This window comes from Oncorhynchus masou, chromosome 14 (assembly GCF_036934945.1).
Source record: "Oncorhynchus masou masou isolate Uvic2021 chromosome 14, UVic_Omas_1.1, whole genome shotgun sequence".
Classification (NCBI taxonomy): Eukaryota; Metazoa; Chordata; class Actinopteri; order Salmoniformes; family Salmonidae; genus Oncorhynchus; species Oncorhynchus masou.
The window spans coordinates 7,432,561-7,450,102 of record NC_088225.1 but is presented as its reverse complement, the minus strand read 5'-3'; the positions used below and the strand labels follow the sequence as shown (position 1 = coordinate 7,450,102).

Genomic DNA, 17,542 nt, shown 5'->3' with positions numbered 1-17,542 from the left:
AGAGAGCATACTTAAATTCACAGAGGACACCGGATAAGACAGGAGAAGTACTCCAGATATAACAAACTGACCCTAGCCCCCCGACACATAAACTACTGCAGCATAAATACTGGAGGCTGAGACAGTAGGAGTCAGGAGACACTGTGGCCCCATCCGATGATACCCCCGGACAGGGCCAAACAGGAAGGATATAACCCCACCCACTTTGCCAAAGCACAGCCCCCACACCACTAGAGGGATCTCTTCAACCACCAACTTACCATCCTGAGACAAGGCCGAGTATAGCCCACAAAGATCTCCGCCACGGCACAACCCAAGGGGGGGCGCCAACCCAGACAGGAAGATCACATCAGTGACATTTACTTTTACTTTGTACTTTTACTCAAGTCGTATTTTACTGGGTTACATTCACTTTTACTTGAGCCATTTTATATTAAGGTAGCTTTACTTTTACAATCGAGGACTTTTTCCACCTCTGCCTAACCATAACTTGATTTGGGAAAAAAACTAGCCAAATAAATCAAAGAACATCTCTTTGAGGACCAGTGCACCAAATATGTTTATTGGATATTGGTATACAAATGTGTATATGATTATATTATAACCAATTTTAACTTGTTGTTCGTTCAATGGGTTCAGAAGGTCTAAAGGTTTGAAGGGTGATTTGTCTCCTCCAATAGATCCCGAAGGAGAGAAAAAACAGTCAAGTAACAGTCAAGGACCCTAAATTGATAATTACAAACATGTTGTTATTGTACAGTGTGTGTGTCATAATGATTTCCTGGATAGAGCCCAATAGTTTGTTCATTTATCCCTTTACTGAGCAGGTCGACTCGACAACTCGCTCTTACTCAAAATATGCCTGGGTGTGTGCAGCTTCACCATCTTGCCACCAGAGGCCACTAGACACAAATAATTTGCAACGAGACAGCGGCGCTGCGTAAGGAGTGGGGTTGTTGTGGGTGCGAGCGGGACTGCAATCTGCATCGGATGGTGTGGAGGTTGCAGCGTCGTAGTCCCCTGAACACTTCACCGGATTGTTGTTCATCTTTAGTGAATGAACAGGAATGGTTTACTTTAAACAATTTAGCAATACAGTAAAAGACTTGGTAGTCATCAAAGCATTAAGGAAAATTGAAGAAAAGACAAAGGGCGCAAATGGAACTGGAGCAACCACGGATATATCAGCTTAGCTCGTTAGCAAGCCAACTAGCCCGCTGCTAACTTGATACATTGGAACACAAGTAACAATCAACTGGCTATGACTGATAACGAGGAAAGGACAGTCAAATTGTAATCCAGAATGAATTTTTGAGAATCAAATCAAATGTTTTAGCTACGCATTTATTCTTACGAAAGTATTTGAATGGATTGGATACTTTAGAATGGATTGGATGCTTTAGAATTGCTCAACAACAATAGTTAGCCGGCTAGCTAGCTAAGGTTACTTGCATGTTGAGTTGGGAAGCTATCCCGTAAGCCAAATAACGTTACGTCATCTGTACAGTAGTTAATAACTAGACGGGCAGGCAACTACAAGGTGGGTGGACTGTCATCTGCGTGGGTGTGTTCGTGAAGTTAACGTTAGTTGACTGGGCAGCCCATTATTCCTCCTTCGGTTTTTTTCGACACAGTTTAGTATTACACATGACAGAAGTGAACATGGGAGTGTTATAGGACAATGGATATAGTTAACTGCCCGTTTGTTAATACCGTAGGGAAGAAGTGACAACCGATATCTCAGGTACAGTTTAACGGTGGACCACAATGCATTAGGTCTGACGTTCTGCTTTCGGACATAGGACTCTCTCTGGTTTTGCTGGACCGCTTGCTAACAAGAACTTTATGACGCCGGCTCAGTCCATTATTTCATTTTTGACTGACCACACAGGTCTCCGTTAACCGAAAGCGTCCACAGCCCTCATACCATGGCAGCGGTTGTCAACTACTCACCGCCGTGGTGGGTCAACCTGCTACACCGACTCCCTCATTTCAACCTTCAATTCGAACAAACAAGCAGCGATTTTCGCCCGGGGGACTCGTCCTATCAACAGGTAACTTTATGACATACACTTAACTTGAACTGTGCCTTGTGAATCAGAAACAATACATGGCTGTCAAACATTATACGTTTGTAAACAAGGGAGTTGCTGGTGTTTGAGGTATGATAATATTCTGGGGTGATGCAATTGATTGAGGATTTTGGGACAGGCATCAGCACAGACCAATGCAATGTTATACCCCTGTGCACTGACAATGCAATGTTATACCCCTGTGCACTGGCAATGTCTATTAAACTTGTTTGGTGCAGAGCCTTTGTAAGAGTACTCAAGACCTCTTATTAACGGTGGTTCCCTAGGCGGTGTACAGTACATAGACCTAGTCCCTACTGAGACTGGGGGGTGACGGACAGCTACTCTTGCAGGCTATATTTCTCAAACTGTTATCATGTTGAGTTCCCATTGCAGAAACAGCCACTGTTACCTTCTGACAAGACATGACATGTATGGATTCCAGGGATGGGTGGAGATGGACTAAAGACAGTGGTCTTTAAATCGAGTCATAACAGGGATTCCATATGTCATAAATTGCCACATAATCATAGCTATTCATCTCGGCCTGTTTTCCGGTTCTCCTAATTAAGTGTGTGTGAGGGGCAGCATAATGCCCATTTACTGTGGCCGTTATGGCTTTGGCCTGTGCAACAGCAAACAGAAACTATGGATATTTTTAAGTTCGCTAATCACAGGAGATGGGGATTTCCAAAATGAGCTTGTCTACTTCCAAAGTATATGGAGGAGGACATGATTAACTTGGCTTCCCCTTCCCTGTCAGCTGCTGTGGGTATCACGACGACAGTTGTCTCAACAGGCTCTAAAAAGAGGGCTGTATTTTCTGGCACTGGGTGTGACTGTCAGTTGAGTGCTCAGGCAGAAGCTCATTCACAGCTTCTAGGACCAAGATAACCTGTCTGTTATCAGACTTAATACTGGGCCATGCATGGGCCTGCAGTCCAAACGCTTCATCCAGCCGACACTTCATCCAGCCAACACATCTCAAGATAACCCCAGATTAAGTCATGCTGAAGGAATTTAATGTACTATCCCTGACCTACATAGTTATTTCTCAAATTTACGGGATAACTCTGTCCTGACCAAAGCAAGCTGTGGGCCATGTCATTGTGAATGAGACTCAGTTATGTCTGTAATGTGCCATGTGTTAGCTGATGATTAGTATGTTAGGCATTATTTGCATTATTTTCTGCATTCTTGTCATACTATAACTCTGTTCCTCAGGAGACAGAGCCCAGCACCGATATGTCATTAAGACCTTGAGGTATGACCTTTGACCTGAGGTTGTGACCCCAAGGTCGTCTGGCTGCCCGATTTTTCATTTCAGTCACTTAGCAGGCACTCTTATCCAGAGTGACTTAAAATTAATGCATTCATCTTAAAGGGGAATTTCACTATTTAGGACCCTAATAAGTATTTTTAGGTTCCAGACAGTTTTATTTGCGATTTCACTTGATTTTGAGAAACTTATCCCACCAGCAATTGACTTCCTGAGCCTTCTGGGATTACAAGGCATCCAGAAAACATGAACTGATGCTCCAAATACGTCCTTTTACAAACGGCAAAGCTCTCATTATCCTGATGCAGCTTTTTAGATGTTGTACACATTACATTTTGTCATACCAAACTTTTTCCACAGCTTTATAATATATCTTTTTTTTTTTTTAACTCAAGTGATAATTTGTAGTGTGCAATATTGGCATGCATGCGTCTACTTCCTTGTTCCTCTTGCTTCTGCCTATACCTCAGTGACTACTGTGTGCGTATAAGTTGGGGGGGGGGGGCGTGTTTCATAAACACACTCGCCAGTCCACAACAACGTGTCCACTGTAAACACAGAGCTGCTAGCTAGCTGCCGGTCGCTAATCTACCAAGCAAGCTAATTATTATATATTTTTTTACTATGCTACCAACATGTCTGACTAGAAAATACGAGGAGGAAATGTTCGAATTTTCAGGTGACACTTATTTACTTGAACCGGCATACACAGACGATCTTCAACAGATGGAGGATGACCGAGAAAGGAGAGGGCGGGACGGAGCAGGCAGGGGCTCAGGCAGATATTCAACCAGCAACTGAGATGCGACTCAGGACCTCTGGAAACTGGTGGTATACCTGTGGGCAATGCCAAGCGATGCCAACTGTTGACAAGTGTCTTTGCTGCGCAGTGTTGGACCTGCTTATACCAGCTTTGGAAAATCTATACTGAACAACAATATAAACACAACAATTTGCGTTACAGTTCATATAAGGAAATCAGTCAATTGAAATAAGTTAATTAGACCCAAATCTATGGATTTCACATGACTGGGCAGCGGCACAGCCATGGGTGGGCCTGGAAGGGCATGTGCCCACCCACTGGGGTGCCCGACCCAGCCTATCAGAATGAGTTTTTCCCCACAAAGGGACTTAATTAAAGACAGAAACACTCCTCAGTTTCATCAGTTTCATCAGCTGTCTGGGTGGCTGGTCTCAGATGATCCCGCAGGTAAAGAAGCTGGATGTGGAGTTCCTGGACTGGCGTGGTCTGCAGTTGTGAGGCCAGTTGGACAAATTCTCTAAAATGATGTTGGGGGTAGCTTATGGTAGAGAAATAAACATGACATTTTCTGGCAACAGCTCTGGTGGACATTACTGCAGTCAGCATGCCAATTGCACCCTCCCTCAATACTTGAGACGTGGCGTTGTGTGACAAAACTGCGCATTTTAGAGTGGCCTTTTATTTTCCCCAGCACAAGGGGCACCTGTTACATTTTTCATATGCACAAAAAGCTTATTTCTCTCAAATTACATCCCTGTTAGTTGGCATTTCTCCTTTGCCAAGATCATCCATCGACCTGACAGGTGTGGCATATCAAGAAGCTGATTAAACAGCATGATCATTACACAGGTGCACCTTGACGGGATCCTGAGGCCCATTGTCGTGCCATTCATCTGCCGCCATCACCTCATGTTTCCGCATGATAGTGCACGGCCCCATGTCGAAAGGATTTGTACACAATTCCAGTTCTTCTATGGTCTGCATACTCACCAGACATGTCACCCATTGCAATGTTCTGGATCGAGGTGTACGACATCGTCTTCCAGTTCACGCCAATATCCAGCGACTTCAATGGCTTCAGCCATTGAAGAGGAGTGGGACAGCATTCCACAGGCCACAATCAACAGCCTGATCAACTCTATGCGAAAGGAGATGTGTCACGCTGCATGAGGCAAATGGTGGTCACACCAGATACTGACTGGTTTTCTGATCCACGCCCCTACTTTTTTTTAAGGTTTCTGTGACCAACAGAGCTCTCTATTCCCAGTCATGTGAAATCCACAGATTAGTGCCTAATTTATTTATTTCAATTGACTGGTTTCTTTATATGTACTGTAATTCATGAAAATCTTAGAAATTGTTACATGTTGCTTTTATATTTGTGTTCAGTATACATCTCTGTCTAAATGTCCTTATGTGCTGGAGCAGCTAATTGCTAGATGCGCGGGAGTGTAGAGCGCTGTAGGCTATGGCATTAGTAAAAATCATGTTTCATGTGTGGACCTTCTTTTATACAATTCATGTTTTCATTGCTTGCTAGTCATTTATATAAATCAATCTTTAAAAAAAAGGGTTAGATGTGTCTAATTCATTATTTGACAGCAGTCAACAAGGTTGTTCTGGCTCTGAGGCCTAATGTTGTCTAATGTGTTGTGGCGAAGCTGACTTAGGAGCTCTCGTCACGAACGATTATAATTTATTTCCCCTTATAAATTGTTTAGGGCGTTCATGTTTCCACATATCTGGTAAATCATTTATTCTAAATGTGTATACTGTTTCCTGTTTTGCCAGTGTCGTGCTATTTACCTTGTGCAAGGCTAATTATGTATCGAGGAAATGTTTGGTCGAGTTGCATTGTGACTCGTTTCATATTTAAATGCAGTTAACAATTTTGCAATCCTCCCAGTGGATGCGGTGTTCAGGTGCCCACGAACACTTGCTACACTGGCGAGAAAGAAGTTTGTTTATTTCCATATTAATGTGTCCCGTGTTTTGAAGTTATGCGTGTCTCGGAACTCCATGTCTTGTTGGTTTTCTCCATGCATAATGGGAGTGTAACTCCTAAAGTAATGTTTTGCCTCCTGTTGGCCTGCAGAACTATTGTTATGAATTGTGTATTCATTAATGGACAGTATTCCCACATATTATTTTGATGTAGGTATAATGAGGATGTCTGTTACATGATTTAATATGCCATATTTGGGTTAATGGTACGGTTCATAGGAGGGGCTATAGGTGTAAAGGTACCTATTTCACCTGTGAGCTTCAGTTATGTTGTAGCTCTGCTATGTGAGCTGTGTGGGGGAGGCTGTCCATATACCCCAACCTGCTATAGTTGGTTTGACAGGGTAGACCTGATTTTGAAGCTTAGGTTTTTGATTCATATTCAAAACTGTATTTTGAGTCTGTTCACTTTGTAAATCTCTTTTGTAGGTTATGTACATTTTCATTGCATTTCGTCATTCACCGGAAATGACCTGTCACTGTTACAAAAGTGGACACTATTTTGCACTTGATCCTGCTACTGACTGCCCTCAACGCTGCTCCAACATGTGCCTAACGTTGTGTCAGATGGATAAAGAATGCACCAATCCTCTCCAACTTGGCATGGTGAAGTTTGATACGGAATATTTTCTTAATTTATAGACTAATCAACGGTGGTCAGGCCCGGTCCTGGCCGATATGTCGCCCTAGGCGGAACAGCAACAAAAAATACCTCCCTCTTATTCCCGCAAAGTAGAATAGTAGCCTAGGCTATACTGTCGGCCTGCAATTCACTTTTATGATTGTCCGTGTAGCATACCTATCGTAAAACAGGCAATTTACCATTCATTTATGTTAATACATGTATTAATACATTTTGTTTGCAGAGTTCCAAACCTCCTACACTTGTGAGAAACAACTTTTGGTTTATTTCATAACATTATTGACATGCTCCATATGAGCATGTGTCTGGTTTCTCTGTCCTGTTAATATTGACGGAGCACGCATAGAAGTACCTGGCTTGCTTCTCGCAAATGTAAAATGTAGGAAAGTGCCCAGCTGGGCTTCTCAGTTTTTCTTTACCTCACACAGTAAGTCAACAAAGTCTGTTTTTTAAATGTATTTTAACATCCATTCAAATTTATAGTAGTTCCTCACTGCATTCAAAAACTCCAACACTCTCCCGCTCGGTAATCAGCATCGCTGATAATAGGCTATGGACATGTGCATGTATTTGTTTCTATTTTAATGATGGTCAATTTAATCTTCATACTATAGCAGAGATGTCGCCGTTCATACGCTAATTGTCAATTCATTATCTTACAGTCTACTTTCTGGAAAGCCTAAGTTAGGCCTAGGTTTTTTAATACGTTTTAAGGAAAGGGTATATATTTGCTCTTGTGCCTGACATAGGCTAGTGGCTTTGTTTGACGGATGCTTTTACGGGGGTGTGTGAGTACGCTGATTCTCTCTATAGGCCTTTATGTCCATTCAGAAAGTTTCCTAAAATAGCCTGTCTGGACTCCTTAATCTCTTTATTAAGAGTCAAACGCTCCCGTCTTGATTGAATCTTGTAAACGGCCTGTTTCCGTTAGCTTAGGCTACATTATTTCTCTCATTACAGCGTCCTCTCATTGAAGAACGTATGCCACTGCAATCGAATGGCAGCAGAAGCAGGGTTTGTGACGTTATGTAACTATTACGGGAAAGGTGGGAGAAAACCCATCGGACTTCGCTTGAATGTTTTTGTGCATCGAAATAGGATCTGTATTAGAAAATGTTATATGCAGAAAAGCCAACAGACAAGGCAGGCATAGATCTTTATTTTGACTTGTTAATGTTGTCAATGTCCTCTCCAAACTGGCATTTCTTAATTTGTTGATTTAATATTTCTAAGTAATAGCCTGAAATAATAATTAAATGACATGATAATAACAAAGTTTCAATTAGGTTTTTATTAAGATGCATATCTATCTCATCAAGTTTACAAACAATTGTTACCTCCCCTTTTTTGATTACAATTTGTGTGGTGGCTGAGTCGGCACCAGAGTGGGAATAGTCATTTTGTCCTTTTGGAGCAACGGTGGTAAGGGGCAGGAGTTAGAATCTGCTACAATCTGGGCCTTGTCTGGTCTTGGAACACTAGCTATGTTCTTGGACGGTTGTTTTGGAGGTTGTACATTGGAAAGTGGGACCTTGTACACCACTGTCTTGTGGCACAGCTCTACCAGGTCCATCGGGAAGGTCTGTTTTGTTGGCTCGTGAATGTTGAGCAACCCATGCTTTGTTTTTTGGGGGGGAGAACCATACTGTACCTGGGTCTGCCTGAGGAGAAATGAAACCCCAATTAGCAATTTTCTCACTTCCGCATAAGATTTACACACTAGTCTGCCTGGTGTGTCATTTCCTGAAAATAAGATTATAAATTATGCACAATGACAGAAACAGGCATTACTGGAAAGAGGGACATTATGTCACTTTCAAGTCTACAAAGAATTGAAAACAATGACAATGTGATTAGCTTCTCCCTAACCCTAGACCGTGTCTCCAGTGACCATGGCCCTGTATAGAATCCATGACCTCTCCATTATAGAATCCATGACCTGTCCATTGAAAAATCATCACATTTTACCTGCAGCAGTGGTTACCTGTCAGGTGTTTTTGTCTGGGACTGCATTAAAAATGTGTGATGTGGGGGGTTACTCGTGAACCAGAGTTGGGGAAACACTGATGTAAGGAGCAAATTAGAACACATGTTAAAATCCGAAAAGCTTGTGAGAGTACATTGTAATCCACTGACTTGTGGTGCAACCTAATGGGTTGGTTCTGGATGACATGGAGCAGTGGTTAATAAACTTGAAGTTTCCTGTGACATAAAACCTCCCATAAGCAACAAGACGACAATGCCAAATCAGTATTTTATACATAAACTCATCAAAAAAAGAAACGTCCTCTCACTGTCAACTGCGTTTGCTGAAAATAAACTTAACGTGTAAATATTTAAATGGAGATAATAATATTCACCAACTGAGACAAACTGGACAAGTTCCACAGGCATATTATTAACAGAAATTGAATACTGTGTCCTTGAACAAAGGGGGGGGTCCAAATCAAAAGTAACAGTCAGTATTTGGTGTGGCCACCAACTGCATTAAGTACTGCAGTGCATCTCCACCTCATGGACTGCACCAAATTTGCCAGTTCTTGCTGTGGGATGTTACCCTACTCTTCCACCAAGCCACCTGCAAGTTCCCAGACATTTCTGGGGGGAATGGCCCTAGTCCTCACCCTCCGATCCAACAGGTCCCAGACGGGCTCAATGGGATTGAGATCTTTGCTGGCCGTGGCAGAACATTGACATTCCTGTCTTGCAGGAAATCATGCACAGAACGAGCAGTATGGCTGGTGGCATTGTCATGCTGGAGGGTCATGTCAGGATGAGACTGCAGGAAGGGTACCACATGAGGGAGGAGGATGTCTTCCCTGTAAGCACAGCGTTGAGATTGCCTGCAATGACGACAAGCTCAGTCCGATGGTGCTGGGACACACCGCCCCAGACCATGGCGAACCCTCCACCTCCAAACGATCACTCTCCAGAGTACAGGCCTCGGTGTAACGCTCATTCCTTCGACGATAAACGCGAATCCGACCATCACCCCTGGTGAGACAAAACCGCGACTTGTCAGTGAAGAGCACTTTTTGCCTGTCCTGTCTGGTCCAGCAGCGGTGGGTTTGTGCTCATAGGTGACGTTGTTGTCGGTGATGTCTGGTGAGGACCTGCCTTACAACAGGTCTACAAGCCCTCAGTCCAGCCTCTCTCAGCCTATTGTGGACAGTCTGAGCACTGATGGAGGGATTGTGCGTTCCTGGTGTAACTCGGGTAGTTGTTGCCATCCAGTACCTGTCCCGCAGGTGTGATGTTCGGATGTACCGATCCTGTGCAGGTGTTGTTACACGTGGTCTGCCATTGTAAGGACGATCAGCTGTCCGTCCTGTATCCCTGTTGCGCTATCTTAGGCGTCTCACAGTACGGACATTGCAATTTATTGCCCTGGCCACATCTGCGGTCCTCATGCCTCCTTGCAGCATGCCTAAGGCACGTTCATGCAGATGAGCAGGGACCCTGGACATCTTCCTGTTGGTGTTTGTCAGAGTCAGAAAGGCCTCTTTCGTGTCCTAAGTTTTCATATTTATGACCTTAATTGCCTACCGTCTGTAAGCTGTTAGTGTCTTAACTTCTCTAGGGTAGGGGGCAGCATTTGGAATTTTGGATGAAAAGTGTGCCCAAATTAAACTGCCTTCTACTCAGGCCCAGAAGATATGATATGAATATAATTAGTAGATTTGGATAGAAAACACTCTAAAGTGTTAAAATAATGTCTGTGAGTATAACAGAACTGATTTGGCAGGCAAAAACCTGAGAAAAATCCATTCAGGAAGTAGGATTTCTTTTGTTTGTAGTTTTCTATTCAATGCCATTTACAGTATCTATTGACTTAGGACTCAAATTGCAGTTCCTATGCCTTCAACTAAATGTCAAGTCTTTAGAAATTGAATCAGGCTTGTATTCTGAAAAATGAGGGGGTAAGAACAGTCTGAATGAGTGGACCCTGCCGTGTCACAGAGCTTTTTCATGCGCGTGACCGAGAGTGCATTTCTTGTTTACCTTTATATTGATGACGTTATTGTCCGGTTGAAATATTATCGATTATTTAGGCTAAAAACAACCAGAGGATTGAATATTAACATCGTTTGACATGTTTCTATGAACTTTACGGATACAATTTTAATTTTTTTGTCTGCCTGTTGTGACTGCGTTTGAGGCTGTGGATTAACGAAGAAAACACATGAACAAAACAGGTTTTTGGATATAAAGAGAGACTTTATCGAGCAAAAGGAAAATTTATTGAATAAATTAATGTCTTCTGAGTGCAACCATATGAAGATCATCAAAGGTAAGTGATTAATTTTATCTTTATTTCTGACTTGTGTAACTCTTCTACTTGGCTGGTTACTGTTTGTAATGATTTGTCTGCTGGGCTATGATCTCAAATAATCGTAAGGTATGCTTTCGCCGTAAAGCATTTTTGAAATCTGACACCGTGGTTGGATTCACAAGAAGTTCTTATTTTCTGAATTTTTATAGTGAGTATTTCTGTATTTGAATTTGGCACTCTGCAATCTCACTGGATGTTGGCCAGATGGGACGCTAGCATCCCACATATCCAAGAGAGGTTAACGACTGTTCCACAGGTACATGTTCATTAATTGTTTATGGTTCATTGAATAAGCATGGAAAACAGTGTTTAAACCCTTTACAATGAAGATCTGTAAAGTTATTTAGATTTTTACAAATTATCTTTGAAAGACAGGGTCCTAAAAAATGATTTTTTGTTGTTGCTGAGTTTATAAGCGAAAGCATTTTTGGTTAACTGTTTTGATAAGCAGTGATCTGATGGCTACATATCCACAATTTTTTTTTCATTGCTTTGTCGCATGTGGGGATTGCACATCTGCAAAACATTTTCAACAATATTCAGTAAATAACCTAACAAAAACTACTTCAGTCCCCTTGTCGTCGCCTGGCTGATCTTGAGTGACTAACTGAAAACGTAGCTAGCTAGCTACCTAGTACCTCTGCTGGTAGCATTTCCCCTACTTACACGCCCGCAATGGCGAGAGGAACAAGGAAGTAAACGAATGCAAGCCAATATGCGAAATTAGCTCTTGAGTTCAACAAAATGGATTATAACGTTATGTATAACGTTTGGCATGACTTTACCCGTTTTTTATTCAACAAATAGCAAATCTAGAATTTCTGAAAGTTTGACAAACCTGTTTTTGTAAGCTTTTAAACAATATCAAACTCAAATATGTATATTTTCCAGTGATGAAGACATGGATCTCATGATATGGTGGGGTATGCAGAACTTTGAGTACCTCGATCTCCTGGATGTTGGCCTTCAGGTCCAAAACATTACTTTCTGACCACTTCTTCCATGGGCAAACATGTATGGAAAGTTTTTTGTTTTGAATCAAAAGAGATGCTGTCAGAAAGTGATTGCATTTATATGGATTTACCCTAAGGTCATTTGCATGCACGAACTGCCCTGGCTATTGCCCATCACCAAGTTCCACTACCAACGATTTAGAGGTTAAGCCAATGAGTGTGTAGTAGAAGATGAGTGAGTGCAGCAGCCCAGTGCAAGCAAGCTGCACAGCTGAAGATTGGGGAGGGGAGAACCCCTCCTGCACTCTGCAGCATGGCACTTGTTCAGAAGGTCAGAATTAATGGATATTCTCAGCTCATTTAGTTGAGGGTTTCACTCAACCGTCCCTGAAGTAAAATCCACTGTGTCCTTGATGCACTGATCAGTGAACTTTTTCCCATTTTCTCTTTTTAACGGCAAGTGCTAAGAATTTAGTGTTCAAGTGGATTTCAAAATGAGAGATAATTGCCAGTCTGTCAATAGGGTACGACAAAAGCCAGGATTTGTTTCACCCCCCCCTCCTTCAAGTGTCCACAAATTCCGAGTAGGCCTATGTTGCCAAGTATGCCAATTCTCCCCTTAACCCATGATTTGGCCCACAAAGGAGATCTATAGGCCTAACCAGGCATATATGCAACATTTGTCCTGAGGCATACATGCAGTAATCACACCTTTTCATTCTGATATTTAATGATGATGCATCGGTGCTTTATAAAGGAGTTTAAAACGTTTTGGCAATAGTGAGAAACGAGTGAAAATGGCTGTCTTGACAAATTCCTTCTCGCCAGAAGGACAACATGGAGGGGGGTTGTCAAGGGGCAGCTTTTGTAAGTTGTGGACCAGAGCCAGGGTTGGCGAGGTGGAAGAAGAGAGGCAGTCTGTTGCCATTGTGATGGATGGGAGTGGGACTGGAGCTGGGTTTGTTTGGGTTTGTGTGGGCAGACTGGGGTGAGGAGAGTAGACAGAGCCAGCATGGTTTCAGCCTCCTACCTGGGTCAGAGAACCAAGAGAGAGCCCAGGCTAGCCTGAGGAGTGGGAAAATATATATTCTTTAGATGTAGACCACACTTAGCCATAAATATATTTTTTTAAAGTAGGCTACTTTGGTCAGGGCAAATATGTTGACATCCACACTGCCGATAGCACAGTGAGATATAGGTGTACGAGAGAACCGATTTTTACGTACCTGGTGTGGTGGAGTGTGTTGATATGTTCATCAAGCAGTTCATTTTGAATGTGGGGAATTTGACCTGGAAGTGAAACCTGATTGTAAAGGACAAAGTGGACAGTTGAGTCGGCATGTGTTACTTCCTCTCCTCTCTTCCCTTCTTGTCTTGGGATTTGGGTCTGCTATTCTTTCATGGCAATGTGTCTAATTCAAAGCCATACTTAAGTACATTTTAATGGAACACATATGTACCACGATTTGCTCTTTTGACTACCGGTATGTGAAAAACGGAACTCCATTCCTGATATTTGAATCGCAACATAAAACAAGGACCATTTCCTTTTCTTGACAATGGGGAGTGAAAATTAAAGAAATCTAAAAGGTAGAGAAGGACTTTTAAATTTAAGGTCATTATTAGTCAGCTTTGAATTCCCATTGTCTTGGATCAGAAGCTGGGAAGATGAGAAGGGGTTGTAACAATGCCAGCATCCTGTTCACAGGATGGTACGGCTCCTCTCCAGCCCCTTTGAACTTCACTTAGTCAGACAGTGACATTGCCTATTTTCCATTTATTTAACCACTCGCTGTATGAATTTTCCATACTTGCATTTCAGCATATGTACAACTTTTAAAATGTTTGCACAGTGTATCCATCCATGAAGTAGTGGTATAATATCACTAGGTAACACAGATGGCTGCCCAGGAGATGGAGCTCAGTGAGATACTGTAATTTGAGTTCAGATATTGTTTCTCCAGGGTGGGGAAACGGTCTCGATAAAGCGCTTCAATGGAGAGGCCTCTATTCACCAAGAGCCCAGGGGCAGCCTGTTAGGCTGATCTTACTGAAAAATGCATCTGTTTAGAGAAGCAGGGTGCCGGTATTTTCCTGTTTTAATATATCCGCTACCAGGGGAAGAAATTTGGATTGAAATCTGTGTAATTACAATGAACTCCCAGCCTGTGTGAACTACATATGAAGTGCCTGCCCTCTCCCTATGTGCTGCTGGCTGAAGTATGGGACTGGTGCTGGACCTACAGTACTCAGCAATAGACCCGTTTCTTAAGCTATTCAGTTTGTTAGTTCACTCGTTCACTCACTGACACGCCTTTTCATTACTTAAACACCTCACATTTTCGCTTGCTCGTGCTCTCTCTTCCTCTCTCTTTCTTTTTCTTTCTTTCTAGCCTAGTGGTTAGAGCGTTGGACGGGTAACCGAAAGGTTGCAAGATCGAATCCCCGAGCTGATAAGGTAAAAATCTGCCGTTATGACCCTGGCAGTTAACCCACTGTTCCTAGGCCGTCATTGGAAATAAGAACTTGTTCTTAACTTAAATAAAGGTCAAATAAAACAATTCCATTCGAGAGGCTTCATTGGCATGGAAAACATATGTTAACATTGCCAAAGCAAGTGAAGTAGATAATATACAAAAATGAAATAAACAATTAAAATTAACAGTAAACATTACACTCACAGAAGTTCCAAAAGAATAAAGACATTACAAATGTCATGCTATGTGTATATATACAGTGTTGTAACGATGTACAAATGGTTAAAGTACAAAAGGGAAAATAAATCTCTTTGAAACACACACACGTTCACCCTAAGACTTCCAAGGTTCAGCAGATGGGTGCCGTTTCACATCAAAGCTCTATATCGTAAGATCTGATCCCAGACCATATGACATCTTCCTTGCAGCCTAGCCTGGACTTTATGTCAGTATTGAACCCACTTACTTATCATTTTGATCCACTTTACCTGTGGGTGAATAAAGTGTCCTACTCCTACATGAATTGTCTTGCTGACATGATTTTACACTCCGAGTTGAGAAGGCTACACTGCCAATAGAGAAGACAAGCTCTTGCTATTCTTTCGACATTAGACTAAATCAGGGGAGCAGGCATATCTTCATTGACACTGGCCGTGCTCCCAGATTGGCTTGTTTTAGCTGCATTCCTGCTCAGTTGCAGCTTTCCGTTTCCCGTTCACTTTTGCCTTACTTTTAAACCAGTTGGCAGTTTCCACACAGAACCTTGTTTTCTTTTCCTTGTTCTGAGATGAGGCGATGTGAGAAAGGTTCATTTGCCACTAGCACATTCCAAATCATGTCTTGATGGTTGATTCATGCTTTATAAAGCTCATAACTAACTCTGCTCAGTTGGTTACAATTATCAAATCTAACTTTATTTGTCACATGCTTCTTAAACAAGCGTGAAATGCTTACATACGGGTCCTTGCCAACAACGCAGAGAAAGTAAAAAGATACATTCTAGGAAAACTTGTTTGTATACACTGGGTGAATGTGCAGGGGTACGATGTAACTGAGGTAGATATGTACATATACGTATGGGTAAAGTGACTAGGCAGCCGGATAGATAATAAACAGTAACCCGACACTCATTTAACACCATCCAAAATCATTTGTTAATTTAAGCAGCAAGGCACAGGGGGGTGTGGTATATGGCCGATATACCACGGCTCATGGCTGTTCTTAAGCACGACACAATGCGAAGTCCCTGCCAATCAGCATTCAGGGCTCAAACCACCCAGTTACCAGCTTCTGTGAATATCCTTTTTCATTTAAGGACTGTGAATTATTTGTTTTCCAAACAATCTTTACTTGCCATACAGTTGGCAGTATAAAGTCTATTTTGTTTTTCCTGTGGAATAATTAACGCCTTTTTGCCTGAGATTTGCTAGATAAGTAAATGCATCTAAAAACTAATTAAAGTTAAGAAGTCTTAATGGATTTACTTCGAGAGCCTTCCTTTCCCTTTATCTACTGTTCCATTTTAGGGAGAATGCTTTTTTTTGTTCGCTTTTCACTGTCCGCACGCATGAACAGCAGACTGGAGCCCAGGCAGCGCCTAAAATTAGATCCTTATTTAGCATTTGCCCAAAGGAGCTGGGCTGTCTTGCATTTTGGAAATAATTTCCTATCTCAAAGGAGCTCAGAGCGGCTGTTGTTGAGGGAACGTGCGGTAATACTGGATTAATTATCATTTTAAGGCGTTACAACAACAGGAAAAGGTGGAGAAGAACAATCCAAAAGACCATTTCCTATGCACATTTGTTCTCAACTTGATATCCATGAGTAGTGAAGCCAAATAATTACCACTGCTATCTGGGCATTTTAATCATATACAGTATTGCAATGGGCGATTCACTGCAAATGTACATCTGACAGCAGTAAAGAGCGAGTAAGCGGTGCTATGCCCAAACAACAGTGGCTTTCCCCTCAGTCACACCAGGGCCCTGGTCACTCAAGACTTTGACTGTGTCACTCCACTCCAGACATTTCTCTCTTCCCTCTGGTAAAGTAGTACTCTGCCTCCTCACACGAACCCTGACTCTCTTTTACCACACTTGCTATAAAGTCACAAGCTCTCTGATCTGGCCTGAACCGACACAATGCTCTCTCCAGCACCCCGTACTGTATGCCCACACAGAGTAGGTGAGACGAACTTTGCACATGCTGCAAGGGAAACGATGGCAGCTTGTCAGCGTCAAAAGATTCCAGTCATTTTGAAGTGCTCACATGGAAACAGGAGTTCACTGGGTCCACAAAAAATCAAGTTATTTGATATCGAGCCCAAATTTCGTACAGGATATATCCATTACGATGAATCATGAGACTGAAGTACAGCAGACAGATTGGGAGCATAATCTGCTTTACAGTATCTTCTGTTTTTATGATTCATCGTAATGGATATATCCTGTATGAAATTTGGGCTTGATTTGAAATAATTGTGGCCTTCCCCTATATTATGAGAACTGGCTTTAAGTGATACTTCAAAATGAGACCAGGGAAACACACACTTCATTCATGTGTGATGACGTCCGGGACTAGGATTATATGGTTTCTATGCGTTTCAGTAGGCATTGTCAGAGTATGCGTCTTGTGGTGGTGTGTTTGTGCTTGTTCATGATGGGGTTGAGGTTTTTCTCCTCTGCCTTCTACGTTATTCTCAAAGTTATGACGATAACCCTTAATTGACTGTGATCTGGTGTAAATGAGCTATGACGAGCCAAAGGGCATAGCTAATAAACAGAGAGACCATCTCATTACCATGTGGTTCCTCTGGGTGGTCAGAGTGTGTATCTGCTTTAATAGCCTCTCATTCCTTGCAGACTGGATGCGCAAGATAGCCTAGCGGTTAGAGAGTTGGGCCAGTAACCAAAAGGTTGCTGGTTTGAAGCCCCGAGCCGGCAAGGTGGAAAAATCTGCCGTTCTGCCTTTGATCAAGGCAGTTAACCCCCAACAATAAATGCTCCCCGGGCTCTGATG

At 42.3% G+C, this 17,542-nt stretch overlaps 1 protein-coding gene across 1 annotated transcript in view; it reads left to right on the top strand.

Moving 5' to 3' along the window:
• Positions 1-984: 984 nt before the first annotated feature.
• ttyh3a (tweety family member 3a) overlaps positions 985-17,542 on the top strand; it is a 58,605-nt gene continuing 42,047 nt past the window's right edge. The window contains exon 1 of the mRNA XM_064986117.1: positions 985-2,054. Coding sequence (XP_064842189.1) covers positions 1,929-2,054 — 126 coding nt within the window. The 5' untranslated portion in view covers positions 985-1,928. The remainder of the gene's footprint in view (positions 2,055-17,542) is intronic.